The 14,415-nt window shown below is 46.4% G+C and overlaps 2 protein-coding genes across 2 annotated transcripts; both read left to right on the top strand.

The window, feature by feature from the left end:
• Positions 1-1,100: 1,100 nt before the first annotated feature.
• GPR171 (G protein-coupled receptor 171) lies at positions 1,101-4,053 on the top strand. The gene is made up of 2 exons (XM_085068842.1): positions 1,101-1,870; positions 2,498-4,053. Exon 2 carries the CDS (start codon positions 2,547-2,549, stop codon positions 3,672-3,674), a length of 1,128 nt encoding a protein of 375 aa, XP_084924968.1. The 5' UTR covers positions 1,101-1,870; positions 2,498-2,546; the 3' UTR covers positions 3,675-4,053.
• A 180-nt stretch (positions 4,054-4,233) lies between these two features.
• On the top strand, positions 4,234-14,205 carry CLRN1 (clarin 1). The gene is made up of 3 exons (XM_085068852.1): positions 4,234-8,183; positions 10,957-11,136; positions 12,124-14,205. Exons 1-3 carry the CDS (start codon positions 7,931-7,933, stop codon positions 12,387-12,389), a joined length of 699 nt encoding a protein of 232 aa, XP_084924978.1. The 5' UTR covers positions 4,234-7,930; the 3' UTR covers positions 12,390-14,205.
• Positions 14,206-14,415: the final 210 nt, after the last annotated feature.

The following is a 14,415-nucleotide window of genomic DNA, read 5'->3' as shown; positions in this document are numbered from 1 at the left end:
CTTTGGAGCTGCCTGACTCTGCCAAACTGAGGCTCTGCAGGCTCTGCCCTCCAAGCAAGGGAAGCAGCTGACTGGGAAAGGAAATCTGGTGCTTTGTGGGAGAGCTTTTGTCATTTATGGCAAAAACATTCAGCTCCCTACATGGCAGGGCTTGGTATTTGCCTACGTAAATTTACATAATTGTGGCTGTGAAAGATCACTGGCATAGACAGATGAACATGCTTCCACAATATATTTGAATAACTTTTTAACTGTTTTGCAAGCTTTGAAAAAATCATTTCTATTATGTAATTTTTTCACACCTCACCAGATTACTGATATTAGAATGACAAGAATCTACATGAGGCACCAGGGGAAAGGATGGTGATCAACACCAGTGTTCAAAAGGGATGCTACATTTCCAGCCTTTCGTTCACATTGAAAAAATCCTCCTCCAAGATCTTCCCTAGTCAAGAAATGTTTCCATGCCCCTGATCCTGCTGCAACCCCACCCTGTGAGTGACAAGTCCCAAGTAACACCAGGGTGAAACCGAGCCTCTGTTCCATCTCCTCAGCCTTGCTCCTTGCTTTGCTGGATGAACTGAGGCCAGTGTTTTTCAGCACTGGGTAAATTAATCCTTTCACATCTTTCCCAGTGGATCACACCTCAGATACCCCAAGCCAGCTCCTCACACACCCAGGGAACTCACATTCCCATATCTGTTCTCTTTCCAAAATACCTCTGCAGAAAGAGCAGACCATTTGCAGCAAAGGTTTACTGAACCATCATTTTGTCTTTTTAGACCTGAAAAAGTTCCCTGTAAAATGACTGTATAGAAAAAAGTATAATGACTCTATAGGAAAGGGAAAACCAACTGACAGACACACACAGAATGAAACAACTGCCAGTGCTAAAGTTTGGGTTTAAAAAAAAAGTGTACAAGTATAGGAAGATCAGCTTTGCATGAGCAGAAAACCATAAAATAAGTCCATGTTTACTCACAACTGGACACAGGATCATGACAGATTATGAAGCTTTGCAAACATTTTGACAAATATGGTCTGAACTTTCAGTTTATGACTAAACGTAAAACCAGACATTCTTCATCTGTTCCTCGGCAAAGCTCTGGTGCAGAGTTTGTAAATTCCTGTGGATTTTCAACTACAATCAAGAGCCACCAGTTGGAGTTTCAGTATTGCTGTCAGTACTTCACCCCCAGCATGGTGTCAGATCTTTTCTCATGGCTCCAAAAACCAAACAAACAAACCAAACAAACAAAATATTTCCCCTACTTCCCCAGTGTGTAATTTTTACTTTTAATAGTGCTTGGAAAATATCCAAAGGTTCAGAATGTTCATTCCAATCAGCAGAATCCCTAGGTGCCTTCAGATCTGCAAACTAAGGTGTAAATCTAAAACAAACATGAGATTCCCAGAACCTAGAATTTCCTGCAGGAATATTACAATGAACGAGGACCAAGTACATTGCAAAATATGATTCCAGACAGATTTTAAATGTAAGATATATGCAGGGAAGGGGGGAAACAGAGTTTCAGACTTAGGAAAAAAAATCAAAGGAACAACCACTGATGTCACTCAACAGCCCCTGCATGCCTCTCCCCCAGGAACAGGAAAGAGAGCTCTGGGCTGTTCCGTGACCATTTATTTCTTTCTGTCACCACTCTTTTGGGTAACTTCCACGTGATTTCGCTCTCTGAACGCTGGGTTGAACTGCGTCAATCAGCTCATTTAAAAACCACAACCAAGTTCTCAGAGCCCTGCAAAGGCAGCCTTGGCAGAAGGTCACACACCACGGGCTGGGAGAGCAGCCACTGAGGGACACCAGCCCTTTGCTGACCAATGCTCAGCAGACTCCACGCCACAAGGACAGGTAGGTGGTTTCAGTCTCTCTTACAGCCTATTTAGGTGTCCATGGATGTGCAGCCTGAAATCTGACTGCCAACACTCCCGAGGTCAGGCTCAGCTATTTGGCAAACCCTTGGCTGTGCCAGTGGCCAGTGTCACCTGGTCACAGCCCTGCAGAGCTGGGTGTGCCAGGTACCCCCTGACCCCTGAGGGATGCCAGGCTGCTCTGTGCCAGGCTGCAGGAAACTCCAGAGCCTCAGAGCAGTGAGCTCAGCCCAGCAGCACCTCTGCCCTCACCCACACCCCGTGCAACCCAGCTCCTGTTCTCAGGACAAGAGACACTTGCAGAGAGCCAACTGCAAGGAATGAACTGCTGTCTCCAACATCTTAAACCACTGGAGTATCTGCAATCATTTTGCTTTACAATGACACAAATATGGATACAATTTTACAGAGGAAATTATATGTGCAGAAGTTCTCTTGTATATAAAAATTAGGTACAATATACAGAAGTGTCGCAGTCTGATGCTACTCAAGACATAAGAGTGTTGATTAATTAAACAAAAATAGAATTAAACAAAATTCTAAGAAAATAACTACTGTTGCTAAGAAAAGGCTGATGTCACCGACATCCTCTTGTTTGTTTTTGTAGGTCCTTGATACCTCCTGTCAGCAAAGCCAACTCTCACAAGGAGTTTACAATGTCAAGCAACATTTCAGAATGTCATATCTATGAAGGTATTGAACCTTTTACTTATTTTTACTACTTGATTTTTCTTATGGGAATTATTGGAAGCTGTTTTGCACTCTGGGCATTCACACAGAAGGATCAGAAACAGAAGTGTATGAGCATCTACCTAATCAACCTCCTCACTGCAGATTTCTTGTTGACTTTGACATTGCCAGTGAAGATTATTGTTGACCTAGGAATTGCACCCTGGAATATGAGAATATTCCACTGCCAAGTCACAGCCTGTTTCATCTACCTGAACATGTATTTATCTATCATATTTTTGGGGTTTGTGAGCATGGATCGCTGTCTCCAGCTGATGCACAGCTCTAAGATCTACCGCATTCAGGAGCCTGGGTTTGCCAAGACCTTGTCTGCAGTTGTGTGGACCATGGTTCTCCTCATAACTGTGCCTAACATGGCTATTCCCATCAAACACATTGAAGAGAGACCTGGCGTAGGATGCATTGATTTCAAAACAAAATTTGGGAGAGACTGGCACGTGTTCACTAATTTCATCTGCACAGCAATATTCCTGAATTTCTCAGCCATGATCCTGATTTCCAATTTCCTCATTGTTAGACAACTCCACCACCACAAGTACAGCGAGAGCTACAGCAGTGTGAGGAAGGCTCTGAGCCACATCCTGCTGGTGACAGCTGGGCACCTGCTGTGCTTCGTGCCTTACCACGCCGTGCGCATCCCCTACACGCTGAGCCAGAGCGACAGCATCACCAGCTGCCCCCTCAAACAGGCTCTCTTCAAAGCCAAGGAGTCCACCTTGCTCTGTGCAGTCTCAAACCTCTGCTTTGACCCCATTCTCTACTACCACCTTTCCAAATCGTTCCGACTGAAATTCACAGAGGCCTTTGCAGCCCCCAAGGAGTCGAAGGCTCTCGCGGACATGGAAGAGCAGCACAGCAGCAAGCAGCAGATGTGCAGCCCTGCCTGCAGAACACACGAGCACAGTGTGCCCACCTGCAGCACCAACAGCTGCTGGCTGGCTGCACAGGTGGCACCACAGCCAACAATGCTCCTGAGGAGTCGCCAGCCTGAGCAGGAGGAGAACACCCACCAACAAACACCCGTGGCTGAGTGACACTCATGCACCTGAGCATGCACAGCCTTCCACAAACAGCTCCACGAGCAGTGGTGACCCACCAGGGATCAGCACTGCAAAGAACGTCTGTTCAGACTCAAACACACCTTAGAATTATTTATAGCAGACACCTGAACTCATCTTTACTAAGTTAAATATTGTGCATTTACTGTATATAATGACTTGGTGCTATCAAGGGAAGAAATTATCTAACAGCAGTTCTTCAGCTGCAAAGTTGATTTGACACGAATAACCCAAAAGAATTTTAGAGAGCATTAGTTACTCCAGAAACAGATTTAATACTGTACCAATTAAAAATTATTATATTTGCTTACATCATACCTGCAGGCTTCATAAATAAATTTCTTGTTCTTGCCAAGTTCCATTGCCTCTCCTTGCTGCTGCCTCAATGAACAGGAAAAAAGCTGCACATTATTGCAGAAAATTCAACTGAATTGTAAAATGAAGATTAAAAGTATAAGTATCCACTGTGTTCTCTTTGATTTCTTTTCATATAAATTTATAAAACAGCAACTAAGTTTATTAACATTCTAATTTACAATTACTTCCAAAACTTATGCATATTTAGAATAATCAGTAATTTAAATTTAAAAACCAATTTGCACGGGCAAAATCAAGCTGCTTAGATTATCTCCATCTGCAAATGAAAACTATTTCAGAAACAAAACCAAATCAAGTTACCTTTATTTAATCCTTGCAAAGTGGACAAAATATGAGTCATTTTAAGCAAGCACTCAAAACATCACATTCGGTATTTTTATAACAATTCTCATGCAACAAATCAGAACCTAAACTTTGGGAGATAAGAAATTTAAAGATTTCGTAACATAGTAAAGGATGGAAATACCCAGACAGGTAACTAAGCAATCTGAGCAACCGAAGCATGCTAACTGCATAATTAAAACTATTACAAGACTGCTCAGAACATGCTCTATTTTCTCAGTGCTTGAGGAAACAGACTCTGATTCTGCAAACATTATTTTGCTCATCTTGCCTCTCTTTCCTGTCATGCAGCCCAACAGACTCAGATTTGGGTCTCTCACGTAGTCACAGATGTTAAATCGATGCTCCATGACTCCAAGGCCGATCAGAGCTCCTTTCCCACAGTGGGGTGGGGAGTTTTGTTTGTTTCATTTTCAGAAAAGTGATCTCAGAAAGACAAATATCAACTCTCTGCATTTGTCACAAGCCCCATTCGTGAGAACCACATTCAAAACAGGACTTTTTCACTCTAAAGTGGAAAACATCTCTTGGCATCATAAGAATTCAGATGGACTTCAAAGACAACATGAGAAGCAAAACCCAAATACAAGTGCAGAGCCCTAAGCTTTAAAAGAAACCTAAATACCCATGGAGTTTCAGGATTCTACGCAGTGATATCAAGAAATTCAACCTCAGTCCTTAAAAATCAATCGCTCTCTTCTGTCCCCCATTCACTACTGCCCACTGCCTAGAAAATCCTGGTACCAAGTTGCATTTACCAGGCATCCCCCCACGGCCGAGGTGCATTTCAAGCTATACTTAACCACGCTGTATTTTGCTACATGGGAGACTGACAAGTTCAAGAGCCTCACCAACCATTCTAAACCAAAAAGGATTAAGAGATGAAAAAGTCATTCTTTCTCAGTTCCCTTCCACAGTGGTACCTGACAGACTATGACAGATAATAAAATACAGGTAGTCAAAATGTTAGGTGAAACTTGAGTGGGTTTAAGCCCCAGGGGAATGACAGGTGAACTCACAGAAAAGTTATCATAGACATGAGAAAGTCACTATTGCATTCTCCAGCTCACCCTTCTGAGGACTCAATTTCTGCCCAAATCAAGTGCTGCCTTCACAGGAACTCCTCACTAACTGGGGCTGCAGATTACTCATGGGTGCTCCAAGTCTGGACTAATGCAAAACAATTTAATTTCAATTTAAAACTGCATGGTAGCAATACAGACTGTTTACTGGATTTACACCTTCACAATAATCACCACTGTGAAAATCATTCTGGAGCTGTGCTTAAGAGATCATTTGAGTCAAGGAAATGTCAGATGGAAAATACTTGTGGCTGGAAATAAGGGCAGTGGTTTTCTCTGCAATCCCATCTAAAAAGAAAGTGAATTTACACCTCTATGATATGTCATAGATTTCTATATTTCAAGTCCTCCTACTCAGGAAAATCTCCAGAGGAAGCCACACAAGCCAAAGAGAACTAGAAATGAGAGGTCCCTTCATTGCCCAGTGCACATGGCAACACCCCTGGCAGCACCCCGATTCCATATTCATCGTGATGTTACATCTTTATGGGCCATCAGACCTTCCCACCAAAACAATTCAACAACTCCTATTATTATTTGAAACTTCATGAAAAAGAACTGAGCCTCTGTCAGCTACTCTCAGTGCAGGGTTTGGGTTCCACACAGCCTGATGGGAGCTCCAAACCTGTATGGAAACCTGGCACACGAGAGCCAGCTGGGAGAGAAACACAGGATCATTCAGGTTGGAAACGGCTTTTAAGATCATCAAGTCAAACCATTAACACAGCACTGCCAAGCCCATCACTAAAACATGTGTGATCCATGATTTAGGCTCAAACCGAGATATTAAAACAGGAAAATCAGACAGAAAATAAGTTCCAAACATGCTCCAGTTAGGCTCACGTCAAAACACTGGCAGCAGACAGCTGTCCCTCAAAGAACATTTTCCTTTAAATAACGATGTCAGTAGACAGACAGCCTAGTAGAGGACATCCTCTTTACAAATTAACAATCCTTACGGGCTTACATATGAGCTGCCAGCTGAAAACTGTGTACACGGCCTCGTGACTTATGGCCTCTTCTGCCAGGGAAAAGCAGAAGTTTATTAAGGGGGAAGGAAACAGAGACAAAAAAAGACAAACAGCACCGCGCGTGGTGACATCCCTGCAGCGCCGGAGAGCAGCGGGTGCGGGGAGCGACCGACACCCAGCGGCCGCGGGGCGGGCGGCAGCCTCGGCAGCCCTTCCCGGGGCTCCGCAGCCCTACCCGGGGCTCCGCAGCCCTTCCCGGGGCTCCGCAGCCCTTCCCGGGGCTCCGCAGCCCTTCCCGGGGCTCCGCAGCCCTTCCCGGGGCTCCGCGGTGCTTCCCGAAGGCACTGCGATCGCCCACCGGGGCTGGGCAGGCCTGCCAAATGCTCACCACAGCCTGCCCAGCAGGAGACATCTGAACCTGCACTGGTTCGGTGGATGCGTGGGTTGTCTGACCACGGCAGGAGGATGGAACTGGAAGATATTTAAGGTCCCTTCCAACCCAAGCCAGTCTGTGTGGCTTTGGAAGTTGAAGGTCAAAATGCATTGGCAGCGTCCATCAGGCACTCTGCCCCAGTGTCAAAAGCTGAGCTTGAGCCAAGCAATAACTAAGTCTTGAAAATGGCTCGTGTGAAGAGCAAGGCAGGTGCCCAGAGTAGGACACAAGACGCAGGAGCCGCATGTCCCTTAGCCTCAGGGTGGGCTGGGTCTTCTCTAACGTTGTATGTTGTATAAAACGTACTTGTGTATATTTGAAACCTGCACTGAACAGTTTGCCTGAGCGTCCTGCACACTGAGACCAAAGCAGCAGTGCAGATAACAGACATGCTGCCCTTTCCAGAGAGCAGCCTAACAGGGAAAGCAAGTGCCCAGAAGCAACTGGATACCAAAGAGGGAGCTCCTGGTTTGGCAGGGTGCTCTGTGTTACCTGGACATCACCTTAAAAAACAGCAAAAAGAGAAATACACGCAGAAGGAAAAACAAAACAAAACCCAAAACCAACAAAACAACAAGCAAAAAACCCAAGAGAGCAGCTCAGAAATGCTGGCTTTAGAAGAAAACCTGCAAAAATAAACCCTCTGAGAACTTCCTTTATGGAGAGCAGATAGTCAGAGCAGCCAAACCGGTCTCTGAACCCCCCACTCATCCACTCCCCCGGGGGTTGGGACGAGCAGAGCACTCATCAAATTACAGAGATCTGTCATCCTAAACCCTCGCTATCAAGTGACAGGGGATGCACTGAAACATTCTGCAAAGCTGGACAGAAGGGGACAGGGAAGAAGAGCCTTTACAGCATCCTCCAGCCAGGGCTGGCTGGCACTGGGGCTCTCAGGACAGGACTGCAGCTCTCAGCACAGGGCTGGCTGGGTGCCCGGGGCTCTCTAGCATCCGGGCTGCAGCTCTCAGGACCTGGGCATCGCCTCGCCGCCAGCCGCGTCCCGCAGCAGAGCCGTGTGCCACCATGCCCGCGCCGCAGAAGAAGCTGATCTTTTGCACAGCAGGGCTGCTGAGCTTCGCCTGCGCTCTGGGGACAGCGGCGGCCATCGGCACGCAGCTCTGGGTCAGAGGGACGATCCTGTGCACCACGGGAGCGCTGCTCGTCAACGCCAGCGGCCCCGAGCTGCACAAGTTCATCGGCGACATCCAGTACGGGCTCTTCTCCGGGCAGCGTGTGCGGCAGTGCGGGCTGGGCGGGAGACCCTTCCAGTTCTCATGTGAGTACCGCTGGCGTTTGGGTCATTCACAACACGCTGCTGCGGCTGGGGCGGCGGGACAGGGCTGCCCGCACAGCCCCTCGCTCGGACACAGCCCAGCGACATGGGATGTGCCAAGGCAACGCTGCCCTTACAGGGCTCTAACCTTCGGCATCAGTAACTTATTTTATTATACTAATACAGCCTGGCTAATGTCTTCAACAATATATAATGCAGTTACCGAGATATCCACATTCCAAAAGATTTATAGTATAACTTTAAAAAAGGATATTTGAGGGGTTTAATTAATCTCTGTCATCTTCCTCTTTGTGTCAGCATTACAATATTACATCTGTGCTGTCAAGAAGAATGAGCTAAGCAAGAGCCTCACAAAAGAGCTGGGGCATTGGCTGCTGTTGAGAAACAAAGCAGCCCAAAAGTTGGCAATCTGTGGCACTAATTGGAAGAAGGACTGGGGGAGACTGTCTGGGGAATGCTGGCTGACTTGGTACCTGACACACAGAACAAAGTATTAGTAATGGCTTCACTTTACATTCATAACCTATTCATCTTCACGGATAAGAAGACTGATAAAAAATGATCAAATGAGACACATAGGTATCCAGCAGCACATGGTACAGCCAGTAAAAGCTAGTTGCTGTGTGTACAATACCTCATCTGAAGTTACTACAGCACACACTTCATAGTCCTTATGCTACAGCAGCACATGCAAATTGCTCACATCAGTGATTTAATGCAAGGGAAGGTTACCAAATTAGGTAGCAGAAATTATTTACTATATAATATTTACTTATTTAATAATTTAGTGTAGTATTAGTACTTTCTATCTCTAAATTCCATCACCAGTGTGTTTACACAGCTGAAGTTCCCTCTTGATTGCTTTGTGTGCCATCACAGTGTGCAGTTGTTGCACCGAGTGACTTTTCAGAGGGGTTTGTGCAATCGCAAGGATTTGGTTTACTGCTGTTGCTGACACTTTTGACCCAGGGCTGGTTCAGCTGACAGCAGCTCTGGTTCTGACACTCAGGCTCAGTCAGTGACAGCTGCGAGGCACAGCTGGATGGGGACAAGCTGCAGCCAGGGCTGCAGCATTCACCTCAGAAAGCAATTAGAGCAAGACGCTGATCCTGTACCCTTGGGCTGCAGCAGCCTTCTCCCATCACCTCAGTACCTTGGAAGCTCACAAGGAGCATTCCAGACAGCAGGACACATATAAAATACACAGCCATAGCGCAATGCACTCACTGCACTTTAGCACGTCTGAGGAGAACAGACACAGAAAATAGGCTACATAATTTAGTTCTATGCTCGTTCCCATTAAATGCTCCCCTCTGACCACTATATCTCTTTTAATTGTAATATGAATTTGCTCTGCCAGCAAAACCTAGTTCAGCTGGGGAAAGTTTCTGCTCCATTTGCTCCTGCTCATTCCCATCACTTTCTAGGTCAGTGGTTCATTTTCTAAAGGTCTCTGCCATGCACAGCACACATGGGTTCATTCACTGCCATGAAGGAATGTTTTCCTTTCAAGACAACATTGCTTCTGGAATTAATTTTTCGTGATACATCACATATAAAATTTTAATGACAGAAACAGCTATAGACGCAGGTGAGGAGGGGGAGGATTCAATACCATGCGTAACTTGTTTTCTTAAATTAAATAATACAAAAAAGTAATATTAAATACACAGTTTTGCGTGTTTTCCTGAAACACCAGATTGTGTGACAGAAACTAATGCTATTCCTTGTAGGAATCCTGCATAGGGAAGCACTGGAAGGGGCTCTAAGATCTCCCCAGAGCCTTCTGTTCTTCAGGCTAAATACCCCCTGCTCTCCCAGCCTGGCTCCGTGGCCTCCTCTGGACTCACTCCAGCAGCTCCATGTCCTTATGTTGGGAGCCCCAGAGCTGGATACAGCTCTGCAGGTGGAGTCTCACCTGAGCAGGACAGAAGGGCAGAATTCCCCTTCCCCTGCTGTTCACAGTGTGGGATCAACCCAGCACACAGGACAACAGCAAGGCAGCACAAGGCACTATCACCTCACTTTAGTCATGCCTCTATGGATCAGGAGCAGAGAGGTGTACTTCACAGTTCCTTCCAAAATACCTGGTTTTGGCAAAAAAACAGGAATTATTAAAAAACATCCTCTCCTGCTGTCTGAATGACTATCCTGACTAGACAAACAGGACCACAATTTAAAATAGTTGCTAAAAAGCTGCATAAAAATACATAGAGTAAATTATTTCTGAATTTGTGCATCCATAATCACAGCATAATTTCATTTCCAATGTCACAATCCTTTGTGGGACCTCATGAACATAAATGAAACAGAAAGTCTAAAGATTTATTGTCCCACTCCCAAAGAAGAGTGGATGGCCAAGCGTTCAGCTAAGGGAGATCAGCCCCATAACACTGGCACTGAGAGGCCTCTGTGACACCTTGTGCCAGACCTGCCTCCTCAAATAGAACTTCCCGGTTTTTCCCTCAGAATATACTGTTCATATTAAGGACCAAATACCACCCACAGGAAGGGAAGGAGAGGCTTTCCCTGAAGCTGGTCTCTCTCTCCTGGCCAGTCTATGCTTCTGAGGTTCACAGAATTTTTCTGCCTCCAAATGTCCATGAAAGAACATTTCTAGTTAACAACTTCATCTGGTTGCATTTAGAAGAGCAGGATTAAAACAATTATCACAAACTAGCAGGAACCCCCAGCCTGACTTCAGAGACAACTTTGCCTAATGTGTATAATAATGCTGTGTTTGTTTTGTTTTCAGTTTTTCCAGATTTGCTCAAAATTATCCCTGCAAGTATCCATGTCAGTGTCATTCTCTTCTGTACAGTACTGGTTGTGTTTGCTCTGGTGGGAGCAGGGTTCTTCATGTTCAATGCTTTTGGCAGCCCCTACGAAACACTGCACGGCCCCGTCGGGTTGTACCTCTGGAGCTTCATCGCCTGTGAGTACCACCAGGCCTGTCCTGAGGGTGACACCACACCAAGTTCACTATTCACAACAACCCATTTATCAGCAGAGGACAGCGAGTTAAGGACAGTGGCTGCGTTGACTCTAAAGCAGCAAAATCCAGCCAGGCAGGAAGGAAGGTGACTCTGCTGTATCAAAACCTGTTTTCCAAATTGACATTGAGCGATAAAATAGGGAAATCCCCCACAAGGGTGGATGGCAGGATGGGAATGGGCAAGTGGCTGCAGGAAGCCGTGGCAGAAGGGCACCAGGGACCCAGAGCTGGGGCTGCATCACAGACACGCAATACAGTCAGAACCAGAACCACACTAGAGTAGGAAAAGGAGGGAAAAACCAGCCAAAATATGTCAGTGTTGCAACTGCTCCCTCAGCAGGAGGGCTCCAGACAAGGTAGGCGAGGTCACCGCTTAGAGCAGCACAGCCTTCCCAAGGACAGAAGAGCTGAGCAGCCAGAGAGCAAGAGGCTGGCAGCAGCTCACAGTGAGGGTGATCTCTGAGAAGAGCCACTGCCATGCAGCGATAACAATGTCCTCATCCCTCTGCCACATACCCACTCTCTGGGCTGCTGGCTTGGCTGACGGGCAGATTTACCCTGACTTTACAAGGTATTACATGTTACAATCATAATTAACAATGGACTTCAGTACCTGTTTATCTTTAGGCACACAGAGAGCTCCGTTATGTTCAATGGGACAATGAGTAGCTTAAAGCTGAACATAAGCACAGATACTTTTCTGGCGCAGGGCACTAAAACAGCCATGATAAATATTGCCTGTCCTGAGCCAAATTCAATTAAAAAAGCTAACCCATTTCAATAGCCATGGGCTTGGATTCCAAAAACAATCCCTGTTAAAGCTAAGTGGCCATGGAACATTCTCCATGTGGTATTTGGCTGTAGCATACATCCCACAGCATGGCTGAGGGATTGAAGAGGTTACAAGCATCTCCCCCTCCCTTCCAGGTTCCTGTGGCTGCCTCATCATGATTCTCTTCTCCTCAGAGGTGAAGATCCACCACCTTTCAGAGAAAATTGCTAATTTCAAAGAGGGAACTTTTACATTCAAGACTCACAGTGAACAGTTTGCAAATTCCTTCTGGACCATCCTGGTTTGCTCCCTGGTGCACTTCCTCAATGCCCTGCTAATCCGATTTGCTGGATTTGAATTTCCCTTTTCAAAATCAAAAGATTCAGGGACAACCTCAGGAGCAGTTGACCTGATGTATTAAAGTTAAGGGATTTATGAACATTTCAAGTAAAGAAATTTGTCACTATTGCATCAACAACCACCAGATGTACCAACTTGTGAATGATTAGCTCTAGAGAAGATAAAAAAAGGGAAGTTTCAAATAAGTGTCAATATGGTGTATGCAGTGAACAAAAGAAGATGTGCTGTATGGTAATGTCTGGATGGAAAAGCCCTCTCTCTTGGGGCAAAACATTATTAAGAGGTTTTTTTTTTCCTGTAAACTGTTTGAAAAGTAGCTGGTATGAAGAAAACTAGAAATCTCAGTAGTGTTTCACTGAATCTGGAAAGTTCAATCAAGGGGTTGGAGTAGAAACACACACTCACCAGCAGCAGCTTTACCTTTCAGCCCTGGTGAACACAAGGATGCAGCCGTGACTGCATCAGGGCAGCAGGGCACAAGGACACCCGGTAAATTTGCAGACACCCAGCAAGGGACAGGACAACACACAGGCTCTGCCTCAACACCCTCAGACTCCAGCTCACGTGTGCAGTGCTCAGAGGGCAAAACCCAAACTCCTGCACCTTGATCTGGCTTCACATGCATGGCAACAGCATCGTTTTTCTCCATAAAACTCTCTGGTTTTTCTTTCTTTTAACAAACCAAACTGTGCCCCAAACCCAAAGTGCTGGGAGCCCTCATTTCCCCAGCGGCTGCTGCAGCTTGGTGACAAAGCTGACACAGCACACCAGACGTATGGGAAATGCCAAGTGCTCCTGCTTGCCCGAGGGAGGCAGCCGGGCTTGGTGTTGCTGAACAAACCCTCTGCAGCTCATCAGGCAAAGCCAGTTTCCCAGAGCAGAACGACAGGAGTGAGCCCAGAGACCTTCACTTTCCACTGCCCCCTCCAGAGCTGCCCAGAGCCCTGCCTGGAGAGCAGCCCTGCAAGTTCTCATCAAACAATACCATTAAACCTGGCAAAGGGCAGCAATAATGCAACAGGACAGGCTCCCATGCAGGCTGCAGCTCAGCAGGGACTGAGGAATGAACACACGAGGGCCTGGCAAGGAAAACTAGAATGGACAGACACATCAGCCCTCGCCCCCCTAAACATCTCCACGTCAGCTAAAGCAGCAGATGCTTCCCCAGGCGGAGCCAGCCCACTTACAGACAGGCACAGTACGGGAGCACCGTGCCACCAAACACTACCTCTGTGGAGTTACCTGGGTGCCTTGGAAATGAGGTGCTCCTCACAGGACACAGAAACAGCCCTCAGAGCAAACGGGGGTGGAGAGCCCTATTTATCTGCACCAACCTATAGGTGAGGAGCAACCCCACCCAGCATCCACCCAGTCCCTGGTTACAGATCAGGCTTGGGTACCAGGTATCAGAGCCCTCTGTGCTTCAGGATCTACCAGCCCACCAGGCCTTATTGACTTCGATATCATTTTTTATACTTTTACTGTGAAAGGAAAACATTGCTGGGTTATTGTAAAGGTTTGTCAGCTGTATCCTTTCCCACAGCAACTCTGCCCCTGCATCTCCCTGGATTTTAACAATGTGGAAAGGCTTCTGTAAGTCAGCATGACTCCCAGCTTTTTTTCATTATATTCCTTTTATTCTATATACATTTTCATCCTAATGTTAATGTATGTTCTTAAAACATAATTTGTATTGCATCTCATGGTGTTGTTTACTACACAGCAAACCCAAACCCATTCCTTTGCTGTGCAGACAAGAGCAGCCCCAACCGGGGGTCGGGGTGTCCTCACAGTGGTCACTGTGCCCAGAGCCCAGCCTGACTGCCCCCACATCCCACCCTGCACCCAGCTATTCCTAGGGCAAACAGCAACTTCTTACCAGCAAAATAAAATCAATACAATGTTTGTGTGTTTGACTGGCTCAAAGTGTCAGAGCATGCATGGTCTGCCCAGGGCAAACCATGAGGGAGCCCCAGCACGGACCCTTAGGGAACCCCAGAAAGGACCCTGGGGAAACCCCAGCATGGACCTTGGACCTCCTTTCATCCATAAAAATGTCCCTGCTCCTGCCTCATGCTGGGAAATGC

Source organism: Lichenostomus cassidix, chromosome 9 (assembly GCF_008360975.1).
Source record: "Lichenostomus cassidix isolate B80296 chromosome 9, HeHo_3.0, whole genome shotgun sequence".
NCBI classification, from domain to species: Eukaryota; Metazoa; Chordata; class Aves; order Passeriformes; family Meliphagidae; genus Lichenostomus; species Lichenostomus cassidix.
Note: the sequence above shows the minus strand (reverse complement) of the source record. Positions and strands in the feature narration are given on the sequence as shown.

Coding starts and splice junctions, on each gene's coding strand:
- GPR171 (XM_085068842.1), top strand. CDS start 2,547: ATGTCAAGCAACATTTCAGAATGTCATATCTATGAAGGTATTGAACCT.
- CLRN1 (XM_085068852.1), top strand. CDS start 7,931: ATGCCCGCGCCGCAGAAGAAGCTGATCTTTTGCACAGCAGGGCTGCTG. Junction 8,184..10,956: donor GAGACCCTTCCAGTTCTCAT/GTGAGTACCGCT, acceptor TTTTGTTTTCAG/TTTTTCCAGATTTGCTCAAA. Junction 11,137..12,123: donor CCTCTGGAGCTTCATCGCCT/GTGAGTACCACC, acceptor CCTCCCTTCCAG/GTTCCTGTGGCTGCCTCATC.